At 41.8% G+C, this 24,701-nt stretch overlaps 1 protein-coding gene across 2 annotated transcripts; it reads left to right on the plus strand.

Annotated features, from left to right (window-relative positions):
• The first annotated feature begins 1,841 nt into the window (after positions 1-1,841).
• ATF3 (activating transcription factor 3) lies at positions 1,842-11,629 on the plus strand. 2 transcript variants are annotated; one of them, XM_048298959.1, is made up of 4 exons: positions 1,842-1,991; positions 6,524-6,767; positions 7,670-7,777; positions 8,711-11,629. In XM_048298959.1, exons 2-4 carry the CDS (start codon positions 6,528-6,530, stop codon positions 8,906-8,908), a joined length of 546 nt encoding a protein of 181 aa, XP_048154916.1. In that variant the 5' UTR covers positions 1,842-1,991; positions 6,524-6,527; the 3' UTR covers positions 8,909-11,629. The 2 variants fall into 2 exon arrangements, with proteins under 2 accessions (XP_048154916.1, XP_048154917.1); XM_048298960.1 differs by lacking the exon at positions 1,842-1,991 and adding an exon at positions 2,451-5,857.
• Positions 11,630-24,701: the final 13,072 nt, after the last annotated feature.

Genomic DNA, 24,701 nt, shown 5'->3' on the forward strand with positions numbered 1-24,701 from the left:
GTAAAAAGAACTCTTAGGCTGTACCAAGGCAAAATAAAAAGCTTGCTCTAGACCCTTCTGAAGAGCAAAGTTCTTGCCTGACACTGATTTACTTAGATTAATAAAAATGCAGCAATAAATATGTTTTGATAGAGCTAAGAATGATTTATCTATAGGTGAGTGGAAAATAAAAGCCTGCAGCCCACAGGAGCTGTAAATGGAGAGCTGCCAGGTAGGTCAGAGGAGTTCGCTCCTGCCCTCACAAAGTGCACTTCATTGTTTGCAGAGAACAGGGTGCGACTGCACCTTCCACAGGAGGGAAGCCAACGTCACTGCTCCAGACTCCTTCCCTTCCCCACCAGATCAGTGTTTTTCTTTCATGAGCAGGCAACTAAATGCAAAATAGGAGTGCTAATTTTGCAAAGTTGCTGGCACTGGGACATTAAAAAAGCTAAGTTTACTACTCTTGTCTGTGTGGCCAATATGTAAATATATATGTATGTATATATATATATATATATATATATACACACATATGTATAAGTACATATCTGTATGTATACACATTCACACAGAAGGGAGACACAGAGGGACTTTCAAACTATTCAAAGTCGGTATCCTTGACAAAATGCTCCAAGTAATTAAAATACCCCAGAATATACCACTCGAGCCATATTACCTATTATCAAAACTGACCTATTGAACACTATAAAATTAATGAAGCTTTTGGAGCAATTGATTGGGATATACATTTCATATATGAAGGTATACATTTTATGTTGGTTTGTTTACAATATCCTCAAGCATGAAATGTCCTGGTCTTTCCATGCCAAGTACAGAGACTTGAAGACTGTCTTAATAACAAGTTTGCATGTATTATATATGAAATATTATTGTACTGGATAATCCCGTGCATCTGTCTTTGTAAGCTTTCTGTATCTCCCCTGGGTAAACGGGTTTTTTTGTGGTTTGTTTTTTTTCTTTAGCATCTGATCTTCTAGCACTTTGAAGCCTGTTAGAAGGTAATTTCTGTCTGTTAACAAACCAGGGGGGAAAAAAGAACTAAACAAAAACCCCTTCACCACAGCCACAATCGTATTTCCCTCTCTGCTGTAGGAACTCCCTGTTTTTTTCATGAGATCATAAGGAAATAGCGTGCTGCTGTGTTTTAAGAAAAGTTTAAAAAATACCCCAACAAAACAAACAAAAATCCCAAACCGTATTATTTTTAGCTTTCTATAATTTCATTAAACGGGCCTTTCCTCCTCAGAGTAAAAACTGAAGCTTTCTTCTATATGTGAAATGAACTTTTAGCTGTCATCTAAAGTAGCAGGGGAGGAGGGGGGAGGATGGCAGGAACGGGGGGGCGGGGGGGGGCGGCATTAAGCATTTTTTCCCTCCAGAGAAAGATCACACGTTTCAGTCCTTTCGAAAAATACACAGTTGCCACTTTTTTTCTCTTTTTTTCTTTTTTTTCTTTTTTTTTTTTTTTTTTGGTCGCGAGAGGGACTTTGATTTATTGTCAGACGCAAAATGGCCCGGAGAAAGAAACTCTCGGAGTCTTAACAGGAAAAATAATAAATAAATAAAAGGGAGAGTGGTGAAGAGGGAAGGAGAAGGGGTCTGTCGGGGTGCCGAGGGATGCTGCTCGGCCCGGCCCGGCCCGGCCCGGCCCGACCCGGCCCGGCGGTGCCGCTCCGTGCCGTGCGGTGCCGAGCCGTGCCGGCGGGGAAGCCTTGCATCACCGCCACGAGCCCGTTTCCCTCCTCCCTCTCTTTCGGAGAGGCTATTAATAGCATGACATCAGCCAGGGACTCGCCGCCAGAGTAAATACCAGCGCTGCCCGCTCGGCTATAAAAGGGGGGTGATGCAACCCGGGCGAGCGGCAGAGGAGCGGGGAGCCGAGGAAGCTGCTCTCCCGCAGGAGGCGGCGGAGCAGCGCGGACGGCAGCGGCGGGGCGGCTGCGGAGCCCCTTCCCTCCGGCCGGGAGAGCGGCAGCGGTGGGAGGAAGGTAGGTGGAAGCAGGAGAGGAGCGGCCGGGACTGCCCGGGCCGGCGGGACGACGGGCTGAGCTCCGGGGAGGCTGTCCCGCCGCGGAGGGATGGATGCCCGCCGGCGGACCAGCGGCACGCCCCCGGCAAAAGTTTCGCCGCTCCGGGCGAAGTCGGCCGCCGCCGGCCGTGAGCGCCGGGAGAGCCCCCGGCCCCGCCGAGCTCCGCCGGAGCCCCTCGCCCGCCCGGCGGCGCCGGCTCTCGGTGCCGGCGCTCACATCTGGGGGAACCCCCTGCCCAGGCTGCCGCCAGATGTGAGCGCCGCGGGGAGCCCGCCCAGCCCCGGCTGTCCCCCGGCCGGCAGCGCCGCTCGGCACCGCGCGGTGGCGGCCGCGGCGGAGCCACGGCACCGGCACCCCGGGAGCCGCGGGATGCCCGAGCGGCGCGGCCGCGCCCGGAGCTCCGGACAGCCGGCGGCGGCACCGCGGGGACGGGGGTCCTGGAGCGGGACAGCCCAGGTGATGGCAAACCCGCGCTGACGCGCAGAGACTTATCGCTGATATTCCCATAAACCGAGGGAGAACTTCTCGTGACAGCCAGGGATATTCGCTTTCCTTTCTGTCTCGGTGTCTTGACCGAAAGTAGAGCAGTTGCTAAACTGTTGCCTAAGCAAATCAGGCGTGACACAACAGCCAATTTGTTTCAGAGAACGAGTTTCCTGTTGGAAATCTATTCTCCTCCTAGTAACAAGCATTTGAGAAGCTGGAAGGCAGCAGAAAATGGTTCGGGAGCGATGTGGGATGTCAGAAAGCTTAAGGTCAACTAGCGTGCACAGAGGTTGTGAACTGTAATTGCTCTTAATGCTGTTTAAGATTAACCTCAGTGGTTATCAGGGTTTATTGCATCAGCACCAGGGGAAAAGGAATTCGTATGAAGAAATAAGACCAAGAAGCACAGTCAGCCGTCTGCTGTTAAGCAAGAAAAAACTGAAAGTAGTCACTTTCAATATTAATATTAAACAAGAATATCCTTAAATAATGGACGTGCGCAGCTAGGAAGCATGTTCCGATTTTAAAATCTTGGCAGATGAGATGTAAAATCTCACTGTAGATGAAAAGGATCGTCTGCTAAACAACAAACAAAAAGCAGGGGGAGAACGAATGAACAGTTGTTTGAACCTACCTGAATTGGGAGGGTACCATGAATAGTAAAACTGTGCTTTTTGGAGAATTCCAAAAGCAAGGTTAAAGGAACGAAGCATTAACTCAGCCCGGGAACGAGCTGTGCCGGTAACAGTGCAGGGCTGAGAAGTGTTCAGCACCTCCAGTGGCAGTAACTCCAGAACAGGTCCACGTGCGTGCTCTATCGAAGTAAACAGAGATTGTATCAGAAAGGCCACGATGGAACCACGCTTTAATGCCTGATAGTCTTATTCCTACTGTTTCCCCAGCCTTTACAAATCCAGGGGAAATGAGATAGTGCTCTGGATGGCTTATAGACAGAGGGACAATTTGTACAAAAACTGGGACAAGAAAGGGCAACTCGTTGCATTTTTTAAAATTGTAAAATCTGATTTTCCTATTTATAAAAGATTTCTAAAAGCAGATTTGTTCCCCAGAAACTGGAAAACATCTACCTTGTTGTTATGAAAAGAGGACATATTCAGCTTACTGAGGAGCTTTGATATAAGGCTGATTATTTCTGTCATTTGTATGGTGGTGGCTCCTAACAATCCTAGAGGCAGACTGGAAGCCGCCCTACCAGGCACGGTTCAGAAGCACTGCCCCAGGAAAGAGTCCCAGAAAAGCAAACCAGTGGCAAACAGCTCTGCAAAATGGGACTCAGCTCACAGCAGAAATCTTTACAGAAGCCTCAGCCCCCTGGTGGGCCTTCCCTCCCCAGTCAGAGGTGCCTTTCAGGATGATTGGGAGGGCAGTGAGCTGTCTGGGGAGGAGGGCAGCAAGTTTCGACGGTCAAGGACACTTTCTCCTGCTCTGGGCACCCAACCACTTCTCTTTTTCACAGTAGTGACAGGTGGGTGAGAGGACCTGAAGCCGTTATTGTAGGGTTTTGTTGGTGCTCGTGGAACACTTAGCAGTAACTACTAGAAATCTACAATTAACACAATTTCTCAGGCACATTCTTGGTTTCCTCTGGTGCTGCTGCTGACCTTAATTAAAAGTTCACCTAAACTGAAAAATAATTGAATAAACCACCAGAGCTTGAAAATTATTAGCCCAACTAATTATTTTGGAGGCTGGAAAAACAGTTTTACTGTTACTTTAAGACTCCTGGTTGGATTGAATTATACAGAATTAACTTTGTTGAATGAAGCCGTCACCAGGATACAAGGAGACTGAGTCAGTGAAAATAACTGAAATTTCTGCTGGCAGTGAGGGGTTCAGTGTCATCTGGAATTGGCCTGTTTAAATTAGTTGAATGGTTGAATGTTGGTAAATAGTAAATAATACTGGGAGGACTTCAGCTGGAAATTAATAGGGCCATTTCTGACTTGCTGGAAAAGAGTAACTGCTAGCTTTCTGAGATTATAGGATTAAACTGTATCAGTACTTTAAATATGACTCATGAGCAGGGGCTTTCTGAAGAGAATTACATAAATTTCCCAAGGTCTTTCTGAATAACAAATTGTTCCAAACAATTTCCCCATCTTGAATAACTATGGGTGAAATCCTGGCCCCATTGAGGTCAACAGAAAAAGTCCTTTTGATTTCACTGGGGTCAGGATTTCACCCTGAGACTGGGAAATATTCAACTCCCCTGTGGTGACTGGGTGAGGAAGAAGTGAGGAAGACTCTGCAGTTGGACGTGGTATTTTCCAGCAACAGGCAATTCACTCTCCTCTGATTTTTATGTTTACCTCACTTAGCAATGAACTAGGTTCTATTCTCATTTGCACCAGTATGGATTTACAGTGTATTTTTAGATATCTCTGAGCAAATTCTATCTTCTTGTCAAGGCACATGACCCCAGACATTTCTTGCTGGGTTCCAGAAGTAACGTACAGGGAACTGTGCAGTTCTGGGTCTACCATGTGGAAATTTAGCTTACCCACACTGCTACCCTGAGGCAACTGTTTGCTTACCTGCACTAAGTTAATGACAACTGACTTTTCTGTAATTATTGTGGTTCTAATCCAGAGTAGATAACACGTACTGTAATTATCCATACAGCTATTAAAAAAAACCAAAACAACAACTACAACAACAAAATCTACACACCAAAGAAAGCTGGAAAACCAACGTAGTAAAATCCAATTTAACCCGAGTCGCTTTATGAACAAAGGAACTATTACAACCTGTTTTCCTGTGGATTTGCACCTTTTGTCCCTTGGGCCACACACAAAAGGCACTCAGTGTTCTTCCAGAAAGTTTTCTTCCCTCTTATCTCACCTCTGCTGGGGGAGAGATGGGCTGTGACTTGCAGGGATGTGTGCATCAGCTAGCCCACCGTGTTTCAATGACTAACTGCTGAGTTTTGCCTCCTTCTCCCTCGGTGGAGCCGCCAGTTTTCACAAAGCACATAGGACCTCTCTGCCTTCAAAACTGGCTAAAAAAAATAAGAAGAATGACTAAAAAGAGAGAAGTAGAGAGCACTGTTGGATAGGTTCATTTTCTTCAGAAATCTACTAGAAATGAAGTTTCTCCATGGGTTTACATTTGCATAATTCCCCTAAAGTCTCTTCAATCACACTGTTTTATGTCAGCAGAAGATCCAGCCATAAATATTTAAGAACTTCAAGCCTCTCGTAGAGGGCACATAAGGACAGTTTCGAATTCTACAAGAGCAAAGGAATGAAACAAATGGCTTCACATTTTTCATGAGTCAATCCCTCCAACTCAGCCTGTGCTGTGGAGCCCCAGAGCATGTAAAGACTTTTGCCTTTGTGCCAGCTCTTATCGTTAACTATTTTTCAGGAGTTTATAGGCAGATCTACAACTGTGTGTAAAACTGAGTGTGATAATTTTGCGACAGATCCTCTTGTGGTTAGCGAGTTTCAGCTTCTAGTAGAACACATTGAGCTAAGTGTAGCTGAGATCAAGGTATGCTATGTCCATTTGAAGATGGAATTTGTGGTGATAAAGCTCTGAAGATGCTCTTACTCTCCTTCTATGCTTTAAATAATAATACTACTTATGTGCTTTCTGATTTTTGTTCTTATTTTCTTTCTTTTCCTATTCACTCAATTCTCGTTTGCCACACACTACCAGTTTAAAACTTAACAGTATACACACTCTTACACAATTTTTTTCAAGTATTAAGTCTCAGAAAGACCTAGAAATCATGTCATGTGCTGATATTATTCTTACTTTTAAATACTAACTTTGAATTAACATAAAATTGAGGGTTTTTTGAGTGTCTAAATTCTTAACTGCTTGTCTCTGTTGAGAGATTGGGGTAGATGAGGAATGGGGACTGAAGCAATATAAGAACTACAGTATTATTCACAGTGTGAAATATACCTCTAAGAGATATTATTTGCCTTTCTAAAGTTGTTGAAAGACTATTATTATTATCTCTTTTTATCTTTCAGCAAAATGATGGTCCAACACTCAGGCCAGGTATCTGCATTAGAAGTCAGCGCCTCCGCAATTGTTCCCACTTTGTCCCCCGCAGGGTCACTGGGGTTTGATGATTTCACAAATTTAACCCCCCTGGTGAAGGAGGAACTGAGGTTTGCCATTCAGAACAAGCGTCAGTTCCACAGGATGTCTTCAACATTGGACACAGTGACTGTTGCTGAAAGGCCAGTTGAAACATCAATGATGAAAACAGAGGTAGGGCTCTTTAAATAGAATTTTGGTGTGAATGATTAATTCTCTAACGAAGTTTTGCCAAAAGACCAGTAATTGCATCAACTATAGACAATCTTCTGTACCATACTTGTTTCCTTCAAGCCAACTGCTTGGCTCTCTGAGTTCTTCAGGGATACCCTTGGGTATTTCTCATAGTTGGATATTTTATTTTCAATTGTGGACTACAGACAATGTTTTACAGTGATTGGAGCAAGTGCTAGTGTGCCTAGTGGTAGCTGAACTTGGAATAAGTCACTGCTGAAGTTTTGTTTCCCTGAGGACAGCAGAACCCATGGGGGTTGGACTAAGACATGGATCTACTATGTCCATGCTATATTTTTGCTTAAAGATGATACTATCCTTGAAAAACATTACTCTTTGAAAGTGGAGAAATAGCTTTGGTTAAGGAAAGAGTTATACCTTGGTCTGAGCCTCCACAGGAAGCAGAAGGAAGTGTATTAATACTCCCTTTTTGGTGCTGCCTTTAATTCACTTACTCTCGCTGCCTCGCTCATGACACATCCTCCACTCTGCTCCCTGTGCCCCTCCTCCTTTTCCTCCCTGGGAAATGGAGGAGAGATGGAGCTTTGGGAGTCAGCCTGGGGAGACATTCAGCAAGTTTTTTGAGTACCACTGATTTAAAATGAGCCACCATATAGATTACATACAACCCAACTCCAGTCTGGATTTTACTGACGATTCTAATGAAGTTGCAACCCTTGTACTCTAAGGAAGACAAGGTCAGAATCACATTTTTGTGTAACTCATGATGTGAGCACTGACAGCACTGTCCATGTTGATTTAAAAAACCCAGAAGTTATTGAAATACAGGTCTCCTATTTACAACATCCTATAGATTGTGTGTATCTGTTTTTGTGGGACAGTTTTCTCCTGAAGAAGACGAAAGAAAAAAGAGAAGAAGGGAAAGGAATAAAATTGCCGCGGCAAAGTGCCGAAACAAAAAGAAGGAAAAAACAGAATGTTTGCAAAAAGTAAGTGACTGGCTAGAATTCTTAATCTGTCATCCTGCCAGGATCCAAACAGATAGCATAGGGTACTGTCATAGTAGGAAATACAGAAAGATGTCACCCAAAACTCTGTAAACCCTTCAAAACATTAGTTATAAAAAATAAACATGCCATATATTAAATCCAAACCTGGTTGAAACTGGCATAAAGTGAAAGCATGGTAGGAGTGGAAAGAGATTACTGTTTCAGTGACCAATCTTGTCTATGGGGATAATGTTAATTTGAATGTGTACCCTGAACACAAAAAGAAGTAAAATCATATTTTGTAAAATATTCACTGTGAAGAGCCTGCACAGTGCAGTAATTTCTGACTACTTTATGAACAGAGTGGTATGGTACCTTGAATTCTCTGTCCTAGAACCCCAGTCAGACCTTCACCTCCTGTGCTGTGATAAACAACCATATTTCAGCAGCACCAGGCCTGTGTCTAGGTATACAGGCCTGTATATTCCTGTATCTAGGGTCAGGGGAAAAAAGCTATGTTTGTACTTTGTTAGCTTAACGTGTTTACAGAGATGTGACCTGATGTTCCAGGGAGTTAAGAAGCAGCGTAGTTAATTTTGGGTCAATTTTTGACCCAAAAAGCTCAGAATATTTTTGCAGAAGATAGCAATAATGCTTTGGGTACGTATACTGTGAGTGAATACGTTTGAATTTGGCTTTTCAACTTCCATTACATTCTCTAGAGGCCAAAGGAGGTAACTCTCAATCTGGTTTTTGGATTATTACTGACTGGGGAATGTATAGTTTCATCATTACAGCACACTAAGTACATGTGATTCCCTTCTCTGCCAGCCATATGCTTTCCCACCAATAAAAGACCTCGACTATTAGAAAAAACTGTGACTAACTATTTGAACTTGTCAGTGTAAAAACTGTGTGTGTCCTTTTTGCTAGGAATCAGAGAAGCTGGAAACGATCAATGCAGAATTGAAAGCCCAGATCGAGGAGCTGAAGAACGAGAAGCAGCATTTGATATACATGCTAAATCTGCACAGGCCCACGTGTATAGTCCGTGCACAGAACGGAAGGACACCTGAAGATGAAAGAAATCTTTTTATTCAACAGATCAAAGAAGGCACATTACAAGGTTAAGTGATACGGCAATTTATAATGTTTTTAACAGCTACCAGAATCCATGGGGGAGTCTGTCATAATGTGTAGGATTCTATTAGTCAAGAGCCTTTAGGAAGGGCAGATTGCTTTCGTAAGCGGAAAGAATCATTTTGGCTTGACAGCGATTTTTGCCCTTGGAAGATCTGGTCTCAATCAAATTGAAGAGCCTTCTGCCTCAAATATAGGGTTTGCACCTGTCATACTTGCTGTTCCTAGGAGCTACAGACAACAGCTTCCGAAGTTTTAGCTCTCTGCTAGTATACAGAATCTGCACTCACGAGGTTTGTGCTAGAACACTATGACTTCCAGTGATGCACGTGGTACAGACAGCTGTACTGGATGGACACTACTTTTCCTTGTTGCTGGTAGGGAAAGAAGACTGAGTATTTTTGAATTTCCAGGAGGATGGTTTCTGGCAGAATGTCCTGATGTGTATTGTTGCATTCTAACCTAGCACACACACACACAAAAAGTCCCTGTAGTTCCAACTAAGCTTTGTCATTTTTTTCTCAACACTCGTGGGTTTTTTCTGTGACTCATCTCAGTGACTGAATTTGAAGAGTCTAGAAAGTGTGACAAATGTTTCTTGCAAAACATCTGTGTAGCCTAGCTTGTATTTTATGAGCTGTCACCCCAGATACTACCCCTTGGGGACTACAGTTTTTTCTTGAATTGCTGAAGAGCAGCTTGTACCATCACTTAGTGACTTGGTGAATTGGATCCACTGGAAAGAGGAAACTAACTGTGCAGGGGTATTGATAGAGGTTTTTCTCAAGTAAAGAACTGCAGGAGTGAATCCCAGACTCCTGAACCTTGAAGAAAATAAATATTTTTTAAATTCATCTAGGATCTAATCCTACAAGCCTTAATTCATGCTATTACCCCTCAGTCACAGAAGAGGTTCCATGGATTTCAGTGGGTCTGCTCATGCAGATAGCTCTTACAGGCATAAGAGCTTGACAAAGCTTTTTCCATCCTGGTCAGAATTACCTCCTTTTGCCAGGGGATTCAGAGGGAAAAATTATGATTGCAGCTACTTTTGTTTTACCTTTGAGTGGCAACTACAGTCAATCAAAAGTGTTACTTAGAATCTAAAGGAGGCAAGAGTTTTGATGCAGTGAATAATTGTTTTTATTTTTTATTAAATACTAACCTTGGATGTTTTTGAACTGGTAGAAGAGCTGCTGGATGAAACAGTTGGAGCTATGAATGTTTAAATTCTGATGTTTCTGTGAAATTCTCAGATTGTTTATTTCTATAAAGTATACCCTAACAATTTTTTGTAAAAGAAAATATTATCCTTATTTATCACTAATATCATAATGAGTAGAGCTAATAAATACTGCGAGCAAGATAAAACTGAGAACACAAGTGTTGCGCTGTCTTTTTACTTTTATCTCTTGGTGTTTAATATTATATATTCCTAAACTTCACCAGTTGTATTTGGGACACCACTTAAAAACACTTATCCTTCATCTTTTTTGAAGATGAGGCACTGAGTGTCTTGAATGATTGGGTGCAGGTATTGTACCTTCCAAAATTCTGTATCTCCATTGGTGGTGTCTGTTCAATGTCACAATTTAAGCAAAGCAGAATACAAGTGAAGCTTACAGTGCATAATATTTTACACCAGTTCTGCAGTGTTGAAATGGTGTGTTTGTTCTAAAGGCTAAACTTGAAGATACCTCAGCCATGAGCTTCTTACCCCGCAAGTCTCGCATGAGTGCATCACAAATTGTACCTGGTCCTTATAATGATTGTTATATTCTGCAACAGAACTACTTAGTACCATTTCCTAAGGTCTGGATATATTGTAATGTCCTATATCACATGTTAAAGGTATGACTTCATGTATCTGAAAAGTGAATGTATTACAAAGATGACATACTAGGTCCAATTCTGTCTTAAGAATCCATGATCTTTCTGTATATTGGAAGGAGGTTCCATTGACTTCAGTGAGAGTTTTGTTCATGTCTTGTAAGCAGAGTGTGGAGCCTCTGTGGCAACTTCTCTGGCTTAAAGGACAAATTCTACATGTAATTGGGCCAGCTGTTTACCAGTCAACAGATATACATGAAGTGTGCTACAGTAAACTTGTCAAACAATGTTCATTATTTGACTTCTGTAACGTGGAAATACAAAACCAAGGCATCATCCTGGCATCGTACGCCTTGGCTTTGCTTTTTGCCTCTCAAATACCAGCAGACAAGGCTGTTTGTCTCATAATTGGTTATAAAGTGTTACCACAGAGACTATAGTGACAGAATTCATGTGTCTCCCTTAGGGAATTTGTATGGTCGCTTTTAACCATATCACCGGTGACGCAGGCGTCATGCTTTTGTTGCTTGATCTTATTTACTCGGCATGCCAAATGTTAATATGGTACCCCTACTATTGTCAGAAGATAATCTATTTTTATTTCTTTACATGTGCAGTCATAGCTGCTCTGTACTGCTTTTGTATGTGTGTGTGTGTGTGCGCGTGCTCCTGCACGCTGCTCTGGAAATGATGGTACTCAGGGTCACTTTGCTGTGCCCAGGAAAAGAGTGTTTGAACAGCTAGACAGGAATGGTATGTTGCATGAGTTTTCTCAGAGTATATTTTATTCGGGAGAGCCCTTGAAATGCATTAAAAAGCAGTTTGTTTTCTATTCTCAAGTTTGTTTTGATACTTTAATAAAAAAGAAATAATATATATTTATTCATGTGTCATTTAATTCGTTCTACATTTCAAGGTCCAAGAGCAACCTCATTTTCTTAAAACAACACTGAGATATTAAAAAGCAAACACTCTTTACAGCTTTGCAGCAATAAGTGTCTTATGAAGTGAAACTGGTACTGTTCACTGCTTGTCAAGGTGTAAACAAAATTTTGTTATTGCAAGGTTGATTGTGAATTCCAGGCAAACTTCTTATTTGTGGCCTACAGCTTAGATTAAAGGACTGGAAAATAGAACTCCTAAACCTTTCCTAACCTTGCAACCTACCAGCTGATAGTTATTTCAACTTTCTGATTCCCTAATGAGTTTAATGGTTTTGCTACTGTGAAGCTTTAATACTTCTAGACTGCTTTCTATAATTACATGGCAGATACTAAAGAAGTATGGCATGATCAGGGCTTTGGTTTTTTTCTCTGTGTCTATGTATTGATGTGTCTGGGGAGAAACATGAGAAAAGATGAACAAAATGTTCCCTCTTGCTTTTCCAAAACTGAGTATCTACACACCCAGACAGAAGTCCCTGTGTTTTGACAGCCAGTGATGTGGACAAAAACTTTTGGCTTCAATCCATTGCAAGCAGTCATAACTTGTAATACACAGGCCAGATAGAAGGCCAGGAGCTCCAGGGATCAGGAAATCCATTGCTCTATTGCAAAATCCAGTTAAAAACATCATCTGGAAGGAAGATCTAGGCTACTATGAGCTTGGCAATGCTGGATACTTACTTTCCTTATTGGTCCATCCACTTACACTTGTGCAGCCCCCATAAGTACATTCACCCTTTCATGCATTCTCCTATACCTGCTATCAAACTTTGCTTTTGAATACCCAGTTCAACACTAAATTGGCACACTTTAAAATCATTTGCCTGGCCTGATTTAGAAAACCTCATCAACAAAATTAGGGCTGTGATTTCCTGAACTGGTATTGTATATCTTTTTTAAATGGCATGTGTTGAAACTATGAAACCACCATTCCTAATAGCACAGTTGGTAGTCCTTGAGCAATTACATGCCATACCTTCTCCTCAGGTCTTGTTCTAGATGCTAAATCTCTGTTTACATGCCCATGTAGACCTTAAAGCATACTGGGATTTACACTGTACTTTGACAAGGAGAATCTTCTATTTCTTTTATAGCTCTCTCCCGGATATAAATGAATAAATAGCAATTTTGAAGGTAGGTAGAGACAATGATTCATACAAGGCTGGAAATGTTTAATGAAACTGAGCAGCAACAAATTTAAATTTACAATAACCTTTTACCTGTGTCCATTAGGATTTGAAGTAATTGATTAAAGGGATAGTTTTGCTAAAGAAACTGGATGATTTATAGTAATGAAAATAAAAGCATACAATTGTTTCTCAGCAGCAAAAGAGTTTTGAAAACAGAATCTACTTGGTCTTAGGAAATTCTCAAATCCAGGATGATGACTGCGTCTCACATCCACTTTCCTTGGCGGTTTTGGTTCCCCTGCCTCCTCCCCGTCAGCAGAGTCCTGGTCTAGGTACCAGTCTCACTCATGCTGGCCATTGCCACGTTTCCATGTTTGCCCAGTGCCCCCAGCTGGAGACCCTGAGAATCATCCCGGGATTAAATGTGCAATAACGTTAATTAACACAATTACTTTCTAACAGTCTTCATTAGTTTGTAATGACACCAATACAATATTTTCATTTCTATAATAGATGCCTTTCTTCTTAAGTGTAGTTAAGATGATGAGTGACAATATTTTTTTTAAATCCTGTTGTTTAACATTCATTTCCTTAAAGGACACTCTGAGTCAGAACCGCTGACTCTAGGGTTAAAAATAGTTATTTGCTAATTTTCAGTGCTATTAGATCTTCAAAGCCATCACAGTTAAAAAGAGAATACACTGGAATCTATTCTTAATACAGCATCAACTCGCTGCAAATACTTACTATTGCTGACAGTGATCCATGAACCAAAAAACCTGCAACCTAATGATTTTCAGACTCCCATGTAAGTGTACTAGAGCTGACACTCAGAAAAAAAATTAGATATATGAAATGCGTAAATAGAAAATGGGAACAAACTGAGAAGTAAAGCTGGAACACTTATCTTCTTTTGAGAATTTAACATCTTTATATTTGTAAACTCTGCCGAAATAGTGGGTGCACAACCACGCCCACTTAGTGGGAATGACAGCGCAGCAAATAGCAGTGTGGAATAGCAATATTTTATATAAACTAGCTCAGTGCTGGGAACATCCCAGTGATGACAGCAAGAATCTCAGCACAGGCTGATTGATGCCAGCGGGAGGATGAGCTCTCCGTGCGGCCGGAGCTTGGGTGCTACTGGCATGAGGTGGTTCATGAGAGCCAGCTCGGGTCTCGTTCTGTGGCCCAGGTTAGCACATCACGTAGCTGCCTGCATTCCAGCTCAACAGCTCCACCAGCTCACTCCAAGGGCCCACCCAGCCCAGTTCTCTTCCTACAGCCCTGATCAAAAGCAGCTGTCCAAGGAAGAATAAGAACAGGGCAAGTATGCTTCCCCTGGGTGCTTTCCCACACCAACTATTTTCAGCTGGTGAGTCACACAAGCTTTCCACGAATTCTTTAGGTAGTACCCTTCCACAAATCTTTCTGTCAAGTGTTTGACCAGTTTCTCATCCACAGTACCAGCATCTGCAGTAACCTCTGGCAGCAAGTACCATAGGGCTATCACCACTTAGAAGAAGAAAACAGTTCCTTTTTGTTTGACTCTGTTCCCAGTGACACTACTTGTCCTAGCCTATGCACTCTTTTTGTCCTTCTTTTTTTTTTTTTTTTTAAATTTTTTTATTTTGGCAGCCATTTTACATCCTTGATTATTCCTGTTACCCAGTTTTCCTGGGAAAATTGTGGCTTTTCATAACATAAAAGAAACCCTTTCCCTAACCCTTTCCTCACCCTTTAACATAAAGGAACAGTAACTACATGTAGTATTCAAGTTGTGGTCAAGCCATGGATTGATACAGAAGGATCTTGATGTTCACTGTCCCTTTCCTAAGAGCTCCAGAAGTGAGGTTTGCAGTTTTGATGACTGCCAAGAATTAGGTCTCACACAATGCCACAATCTATCATAATCCAAAGACCTCTTTCCTGAGTAGCAATGATAAACTCAAGCCCAATGTATCATAGATGATACCAGGATTGATTTTTCCCATATACACTACCTCATGTTTACTTACATTGAATTTTATCTGTCACTTTAATTTCCAAAATGTAAATATAAAGTCTTCCTGCCAGTCTTCTGAAACTGCCTTTCTCCTGTGTGTCCTGAGGAAAATTATACCATCACCAACCTTCTTGCTACATTACTCACACTCTTACCAGATCATTTATGAAAGTGTTGAGCTGTGCAGGTCCCAGTAAAGGTTCCTGTGGAACATCACTGGATGACCTGCCCCTCATGGGAGAGTTCATAGCTTAGTTTTACTCTCTTTTCTATCTTTTAATCAAGTTTTTATGCATACATATGTATTTTCTCTATTTATTCAGTTTCTTCAAATAATTATTTGTTGAAGGAATTTACTGAAATCTCTTTAGAGGTGTCATAAAATACACTTACTGAATCTCCCTGATCCACACATCTGCCAGCCCCTTCCAAGAACTCCAGATGTGTCTGTTAGCTGGAATTTAATTTTAAAAAATGCATTCTGACTCTCTTCAAGAAGACTGTGTTTATCTAGGTACTTACTGATTGATAGTTCCTTTATCTTAATTTCCATTAACTTGCCTGTTCAGATTACAGGCCTGTAGCTCCTTGGATTCTCCTGGAACCTTTCATAAAGTTTGGTGACACATCTGCCACACTCCAGTGCTCAGATTCCAAGAAAGATTAAGCCAGAGTGACAGTGAGGGAGTTACGCATCGTTTTTAGTATTTCAGCAGTTTTCTTTTTCCATTTTGTTTGAGCCTTTTACTGGAAACACACTTGGTTAGTGCTGATTCTTCTCTAAAACTCGACCCATAGTCACTTCAGTTTCAGAGAGATCCTCTGCTCATTTACTTCGCTTTGCCCTGTCCTGGAGAGGGTTCTGGCTGGGGAATGAGCTCTGTTTCTTCAGCTTCTCAGCCCTCTGAGTGTTCCCTTTGTACCCTGATCATCAGTGATACCTTTTCCTGCTCTTAAAATCAAGAGTCAAACACGGTTAGAAGGGAAAAAGGGATTTTACCTTGGTATTTGTTTTAGGGATCCTTAGGTGCACACGTCCAGGTGGAATGCACCACAGTGCGCACACACAATAGATCTGGCATAACATTCTAGGTCTTACTAATTAGCATATCTATCAAAAATTTCCCAATGAGAGGCTCGAGTGAGCCCCCCCTCCCCAAGGAGCCTTCTCCTGGATGGTTCTATCTTAGTTTACAGAATGTGTTCTGGAGAGGACCTTGGGGTCTGGGGCACACTGATCCCTAGCTACGAAGCTTCTAAAATGTTTAGTCTCCTAGCTGAACAAACAAGTCCAAGAGTGTAGGCAAAATGCACTAAGAATATAGAAGTTGCAAAAAGGTATAACAGGGGTATAAAGAAAAGGCAAAAAATCTTCACAGCATCATCAGTTCTCACTAGACTTTCTAACAGGTTAGTTATTAATACATCTGAAGGGTGATTTAGTATTCTTTTCAGTTCCTTTAGCCACTTTATTCCCCCAACTTCCCTCTGACAGGCTCCTGCCCTAAGTGCCATCTCCTGAATGTCCCCTGCAATAGGGTCTTCATCACCCTCAACCACATTTGAGGCTTTTAGAGTCTGTCAGCTACTCCAAGATTTTCTGTGGCATTAAAGAGTCATTACACATCTAATTATCAGATTTTAATTCCTGCCATGCAATGTGACTTAAATACACAAACTACCCAATGCCTCAATTCCTCCATCTGAAAGACAATGATAATAACCAGTACCATCCTTTCTGCCCTTCTTTCATCCCAAGAAATATAAAATCCCTTACTTTTGAAGACTGGGTCTTTTGAACAAGACTTATGAAGATTCACAAATTGTGTTAAGTCATTAGAAAGCTCCTGAACAGAAGAGTGAATTTTATTGCCATGTGATTACCACTTACAGCCAAGTGAAATCATCCAAAACACCAGTAATTAATGGTACTCCACTCAAGCCCAAGAAAACATACAGTGTTTTGGGGTCTTTTTGGTTAGATTTGGTTGTTATTGTTATTATTAGTTTAAGTTTGGAGCTTAGGGTGCAGGTGCTTTTTTGTTATGTGTTTTACACTTTTTATCTCTAGCAGTGATATTGACACCGCAAGTGTAAATAATCTATGAATCAAATACGGATTAAAAGATAAAAGAATCCTCTGTATAAAACAAATAGAACATCAGTTACCCAGGTTACAGTACAGTTACAGGCAATTTTGTAACCTAATTGGAAAATGTGCATTTGGCCAATTTTCCTGCCTCCAAAGGATTTATTTTACCTGCAGAATTGCCCACGTGTAGAACTAAAAGAGTTCAGCCAGAGTTCTCCTGAACACCCAGAAGACAGTTTTCTGTGAGGGAAGAGCACTGTGCCTTGGATGCTGTTATCCAAACCACTGCCACAGTCCAAACTCTCAATCCATTGACAATTGCTTGGTTGAGATGAGGTGTGAGAACAGGATAAATTGGTTGAGAAAAAGTAACTATACAATAATCCCTCTGCTGAATGAAGCACAACTACCTTTCACTGGCTAAAACCAGAGATCCTTTCTCACCTGGCTTGGAGAAGCACAGCCCTCTGATGCTGGCATGGTGAGAACTTCCCCTCGTATTTTGCTACAACCATTGAAACTGGATCACACAGGGCTTGTAACTCCCACACTTGTAGCTAACCCTCATGGGTTTATCACACATTCTCCAAGCCTCAGATCTGATGATGTGGGATCCTCATTCCTCATGACTGTCAAAAAAGACTTAGAAAAATTACTTGTGTATACTAATTTCGGAAACCAATAGAAAATAGAATAAATTTCGCGTATTAGATTGTTTGCATTTCATGTTTAGAAACAAATGTTCTGCTTTTTTTGTGTGGGTGTGTGGGGGGTGTCTTTGTTTGAATGTCTGGGTTTGGCCATACCACATTTCCCTGTTGGCAGTAAAACTGTCTATGGACAGAGGAAAGGGTGGTTAGAGAAACCAGTTATCTATGCTAATTCTGAAGAGTTTACCAATACTGGGTTCAAAGAAAAAAATCCTTAAAATTAGAAACAAAAGAAAGGAGAGATTAATTTTTAAAAATTTACCCACCTTTCAATTAATACCATGCTTCTCTACATCTAGCCAAAAACACCAAGAAGCACTCTATTTCACATTTATCTGCTGTTACTTTTATCCAAGTTACTTCAAAGCATTCTTGACCCTCCTCAGATGAACAGAATGTTATAGAACTGGTTTATAGCACACAGCAAAATAGTTCCCTTAAAGAGAAGGGTAACTATTCTATAGGAAGCTAAAGCAAATATTGCACAAACACTTATTCAAAAGGAGGAAATGCCACCAAAACCTGGCCACACAAACCTAGTACACTGTCCATGGACAGCAATAAGTACATCAGAGAAGGACATAGAATATAGACAGAGGACCATTTTCTATCTCTTCCCAAAAATCTAGTGCCATTTAAAGGCATTCAGAAATCGGTGGGGTTTTTTTCAAGCACTTTAAGATGCATTTAATTGTCTCATTATCCAAATTGCTTGCATAGTGCCCCACCAGCATTCACAATTGTTGGGGAAGTTGTTTAACAATTTCCTAAAGTACAGGAAAGATCATTCTGGGCACTAATAGCTCAGAAACAGTAACGCAAATATTATATCCTGGGAAATGGATTCCCTCTGGAAGCCGACCTGTCACAAGCAAAAGTGGACAAAATTAAATTATTGCACAACTGACCCCTTCACTCAGAATATTCACAGCCACTGAATGCCCTGTAGGGTCCTATTCTCTTTGCCAAGCCTCTAGTTCTGCTGCTCACAGACATTTAATCAGTGTCGTAGCTGCCGAGAGGCTATCCAGTTATGTCTGGCATTCCAGACTGCTCCTTAAGTAGTAAAGCATTAGTGTACTACTCCTGTGCACGCAAATGAAAGAAGGATATGAATGCAAGGGCTGGACAAGACATCCTACCAAAAAAAACCCTGCCAGAGTTGATAAAGAACCTTGAGTTTTAAAGAGAGATTCAGCATGCACAGCCCCCACACTACCACCATCTTACGTAGTCATTGTGGAAAAACTGTTGGAGTGGGAATTTTTTAAGCAAGCCTTCTAAATAAACACAGAGCTCCCAAGGCATAGCTCCATGCCCCTCTCTGGAAGCATTCAAGGCCAGGCTGGCTGAGTCCTTCAGCAACCTGAAGTGGAAGGTATCCCTGTCCATGACAGGGGGACTGAAACTAGGTGGTCTTTAAGGCCCCTTCCAATCCAAACCATTCTATGGTTCTGTGAAATGTGTGTGTGGTCAAAATAAAAGGCAAGTTAGATCCTGATGGTCAGACAGGAAGGCAGTGTCCCACTCACAGCACATGACTAGAGCTATGGGTGTGTGCAACCACACAGAATGAAAATGCAAGTGATGAATCCTGATGTTTGTGCATGGGCAGAAACAGAACAGAAATTTGGGGTTAGGCAGCAGGGAGTTGGAATTATGGCTTAAGTCCTTCTGGGGATTTAAGTGCCACCAAGGTGCTTTAGTGCTTAGACTAAAATTCAAGAACTAAAGAGTATTTCTAAGTATGGATAAGCATATGCATTAGTAAGGGAACAGAAGTTAATGCCCAGTTTCCTTTAAAATGAATTCTGTGTAAAACACTTGGTTAATGTTTTTACATCACCCTAGTAACGTGATCAACATTACCATAGAAGCATCTTATATGGAAAGACAGATCACTCTAACCTCATGAAAAGGTAATTCTACTTCTATGACTCATGGCCATAAATCCACACTTGTGGAGTGAAATGGAGAGACACCAACCATCCTGAGCTCCCAATGATGTCAGGTTAGCTGGCTATTCAGTATATGTAAATTTAGAAAAAAAACCCAAAACCAAACCCACAGTACACGTCATACATAAATTTATAACCCTCCAAAGTTCAGCCTGTTCTGAGCAATTAACACAAAATTACTGCCAGAGCTGTGATATATTAGAATAAATAAGTCTTTAAAGAGGTACAGATGTTAAATGTGTATGTGCCTTGGAGAGTCATGTTAAACAACTAAAAATAACCTCAGTGATTATTGGTGTGTTTAGATTTTATAAGATCTAGGACAGGCAGAGGACTCTGTATTTCTTGTTCTGTACCACACCACATGTGTGATCTGGATTAAATTTCAGAGGGAGGTCTCTTTTTGTCCCTTCCAGGCTTTTACTTAGTAAGAGTGCAGTGAGCTAAATTCAGAAGCAGGGTGGGCATATGCATCTCCAAAAACTGTGTGGGTCAAATTTAACAGTGACTAAATATTGGTACAAACTACAAGGCTGGTGTCCAAGAGACGTAAATCATCAACTTCAGTGGTTACTCTTCAGAGTATATAAGATGGGAATCAACATAAGGTAACAAACTGTTCACAGATAGGCGCTGAGCAGAGTGACCTGCATGAATTTAACATGTACAGGCTTATAAAATGAATACAGTATTATCTGCCTGATGGCAAAGAGCAACAATATCCATGGCAATAGCAGCCTCCATAATAAGCATTGTGACAGTGGGCTGCAAGTTTTTTCTTTCACACTCTCTATTGTATATCTCTACCCTCCTCAGCAGGTAAACTACAGTTCTAAGCTGAAAAACAAATTCTCTCTCATCCCAACAGTGTCACAAAAACTGTTCTGGCAGAGAAAGATGAAGGCCAAGAGGGAAATAAAACATTTCTTTTGCATTCTGTCTTTCTGGATAAGCAGAACTTGGAAGTATTAGAGTAAAGGGTGAGAGAAATTAGAAAACTACTCTTTTTCAGCTAGGGCTCTTTTTCAGCCCTAGCTTTACTGTAGCCTCCCCTCCTACTCTGGGCCCCTATCCCCCTACTCAAAACACAAACCACCTGCACATCTATCAACCAGCTCTTTCCTGCAGACTCTCAGCTCAGCCTAGTGCGTAACCAGTTCCTCCAAACCCGGGCACATTTCCCAGTGGTGCTGCCCTCAGCACGTGCTCCATAGGTTCTGCAGGAAGGCTGAGTGCATGGTTACCAGCAATTATTCCAAAAGCACCTAACATCCAGCATGTGGTGACGTGGATAACTAACAGAAGAGTTTAAGATGTAACAGTTCTCCCCAAAAAGATAGGTTATCTTCCCTCACTTCTTCCTCTTAAGCATCTCCAATACACTTGTTTGCATGCTTCCTAAGGGCTGAATTAGCTACAGTTATAGCATTTTATCACATGTTTCTCTTTTAGGAATAATTTACACACAATGAGAAACACCATGATATAAGTCATTGTTAAGCTTGTCTCAGTCTTCATTGTAATAAGCACTGCTTGGAAACCACACATAAATTTGTGGCTTTCTTATGCCACCAAACAGCAGACAAATACAAAGTAATGGGCCACTCTTTGAAGTGCTAAAATCCTGTCAAGAAAAAAACAGACATGGTACAAAGAGTTGCTTCAATTCCCAATCTATGAGTGAGGACCAAGGAGTTCAATCACAAGGTGGTTTTCCCATCTTAAATGAACAGGAAGCCCAGCCCATGAAGCTTGTTGGGAGATCTATAGTATTCCACACAGTCTCATTCAGTGGAACATTTCATAACTAAGAGTGAAAACTGTTTTGTTTTTAAATAGAAAAAAAAAAACCCTTTAAAAAAAGTAATTAGTAAGAGAGTCTGTTTCAAACTTCTGGCACTAAAAACCTATTGCTATTGTTTCACAACACCAGTTTTAGTTTTCAGTAAACTCCAACTGCCACATAACTGTTCCCACTGGACATGGGTGAACAAACCCCTGTGATGTAAGGCTTCACCAGGAGCAAGCAGCCCATTGAGCTCGAGCTCAGCTTCTTGAGCCTTGGAAAAGACAGAAAGCTTCCTATTACCTCATCTTTCATCAGTCTGTTAAGAAACAAACCAAAGCAAAGTTGTGCCATTCAGCCTTTCAAATTCTGACCAGTCCTGGCTTTAATTGGAGCATTTGTGGTTTAGTTCATCTCCCAGAAGAAGGTGTCATTCTCTTGCTAATGTGTATCAGAACCTTTCTCTTGGCTCTAAGTTTTTAGATGGTTACACGCAGCTAGAGAGCCCAAATCACAGCTTTTGATCAGTAAACAGTTGCTTCATAGAACCATAGAATGGCTTGGGTTGGAAGGGACCTTAAAGACCATCTCATTCTAAACCCCCTGCCATGGGCAGAGACACTTCCCACTAGACCAGGTTGCTCAGTGCCCCATCCAGCCTGGCTTCGAACACTTCCAGGGATGGGGCATCCACAGCTTCTCTGGGCAATCTGTTCCAGTGCCTCACCACCCTCACAGCAAAGAGCTTCCTTCTAATGTCTCATCTAATGCTATCTTCCTTCATGGAATCGTAAACTCGTCAAGGGTGAAAGAGACTTTCAAGGTCATCCAGTCCACCCAGCACCACCACTGTAACCAGTAAACCACAGTGCCAAATCCAGACACTCCTGAACACTTCCAGGCATGGTGACTCCAGCACCTCCCTGGGAAACCTATTCCAGTGCCTGACCACCCTAACAGCGAAATTTTTTTCTAATATTTAATATGAATCTCCCATTTTTTAAGTTTAAGGCCACTCCTTCTTGTCCTCTCAGTGTAGGTACAGCAGAAGAGGCTAATCCCCACCTCAGCATACCCTCCTTTACTGAACGCTGTACTCGAGTTTAAAGCCATTGCCCCATGTCCTTTTACTACCAGCCCCAGTACAACATCCCTTTCCAGCTGTCTTGTAGCACCCCTTTAGGTACTGGAATGTAAGAGGCAGGGCCTTCTCTTCTCCAGGCTGAACAGCCCCACCTCTCTCAGCCTGTCTGCATAGCAGAGGATCCCAGATTTGCCAGGCACAATTTGCCCTTAGCGAAGCCATGCTGGCTGTTGCAAATCACCTTATTTTCCATGTGCTCTAGCACAGCTTCCAGGAGGATCTGCTCCATCTTATTGTCAGGCACAGAGGTCAGACAGACTAGCCTGTAGTCCCCTGGATATTCCCTTTTATAAATCAGGGTTATGTTTCCCCTTTTCCAGCCAGTGGGAACTTGACTGGACTGCCATGATTTCTCAAGTATGATGGATAGTGCTTAAGCACTTCCTTCAGGATGTGCAGATGCATCTCATCAGCTCCCCTGGACTTGTGCACCTTCAGGTTCCTGAGATGGTCTTGAACCAGAACTTCTCCAAGAGCAGGCAGTTCCTCATTCTCCCAGTACCTGAAAACCTGGATTAGTTTTCCATAAAAAGCTCAGAGGTAGACATTTCTTCATAAAGCAAGGCAAGAGGATTCTCTCTGACTCTACTCTTGTGAATCTCCATTCACCTAATACAGCAAACCAAAGAACATTCTTTTACCAGAATAAAAACCAAGACAAATGATGGCAAACATCCCCTGCAGAGACATGCCAGAAATACTGACTAGATTGAATGATTCAAGAAACTGAAGTTTGGCTCTGGGGTTTATATCCTACAGTCCTAAGCTGGTGAAGATGGGAAATTGTGCCAAAAAGCTATGAGACTATTTAAGCCAGAAGAAAATACATTCATCTGTTTTTTAAATAGGAACAGACATAAATGGCCATGTAATCAGCCAACAGAAATATGAGAGAAAAGTATTAAAAGAGAAAAATTATTACAGGCCCCCCTCAGAAATTAACATTCCCAGAAGATGATTCTGTAATACTTCCATGAAATACCCTCATTTCTGATAAATCACAGATCAGAATATACAGTCTGTAGAAGAAGACAGTTTCTTGCATCTCCTTTGACTTTTTTAAGGAAAACACTCACCATCCACAGGAATGAAGATAGTGAAAAGAAGTATTAGGGACTGTGGGCAATTAAAGGGAAAGAAGATAATGTGGAATCACTTCTTTTCATAGGCAACGAGTGATGAAGACAGATTTCATAAATGACACTGATGCCTGATTTCAAGAGATACAACAAAAGGCAAAATTCAGTTCTTGCAATCTAGTCCTCTACTAATCCTCTAACAGGTGGCTTGGTTCTGGTACATGATTTGGTCACCCAAACCCAGAAATGCCTGGTTCATATGGAGGCCTTTTAACTCACATGTACGCATAGCACTTCCACCGCTTCAACACAAGCTGCGGGCATGCAGTGAGCAGCACAACACTGAGTCATGAAGACATGAGCTATTTCATTTCTAGTAAGGAGAGTGAGACATAAGATAGAACCCAAACGTAGGGTTTCTCTCACAGTCTCCTTCTATGAAATGTGGTATTTCCAGCATGTGTTTCTCAATCAAACCATTGGCAGATCAGCTCACGTGAACAGCTCAAGGACAGTAATCAGATACTAGCTGGTTGCATAGTAGGCAACACCAAGCAGAAGCGAAACAAGCTTTCAAATGCACTTTACTCACAGCAGCCCCATTCCTTCTCCCCCACTGACTAAAGATAGGACAGCACATTAGCACTTAATATCCCAGTGTAAGTAGCCTTTCTGTTTCCTCTCCCATCCCCCAAACAACAAGCACAATTCTTTGAAACGTTACGTATTTTGCTTCTTAGATGAACTCAGCCCCGTGTCAGCAAATGACAAGTACAAGTGCTGGCACCAAAAAGATGCAGTTATTATGTACGGCTTGTGCAGGACCTTTACATGTTTCTGGCACTAAAATATAAGTCTGTTTTGCGTCAGCTGGATGTGATTCTAGTATTTTAGCTAATTTGAAACAGCACTGCACGCAGTACGCTGCACAGAGTTTGGCTCTTTAATGGTAAGCCAACATTAAGCAGATACTCAGTCTACCCACACCAAGGCTGCTGGAATTTCTATTGGAATGAGGATTATTCTCTTGTAACAGTGCTGGTTTTGGCTGCTTGCAGCAGGCTGGGCAGAATCATTAGAAGCAGATCATTAAAGCTCAACACATT

This window comes from Corvus hawaiiensis, chromosome 3, assembly GCF_020740725.1.
Source record: "Corvus hawaiiensis isolate bCorHaw1 chromosome 3, bCorHaw1.pri.cur, whole genome shotgun sequence".
NCBI lineage: Eukaryota > Metazoa > Chordata > Aves > Passeriformes > Corvidae > Corvus > Corvus hawaiiensis.

Excerpts from the sequence above, each read along its gene's own strand:
- ATF3 (XM_048298959.1), top strand. The coding sequence starts at position 6,528 with ATGATGGTCCAACACTCAGGCCAGGTATCTGCATTAGAAGTCAGCGCC. Across the intron at positions 6,768-7,669 it reads CATCAATGATGAAAACAGAG|TTTTCTCCTGAAGAAGACGA; the intron begins GTAGGGCTCTTT and ends TTTGTGGGACAG. Across the intron at positions 7,778-8,710 it reads AAACAGAATGTTTGCAAAAA|GAATCAGAGAAGCTGGAAAC; the intron begins GTAAGTGACTGG and ends CCTTTTTGCTAG.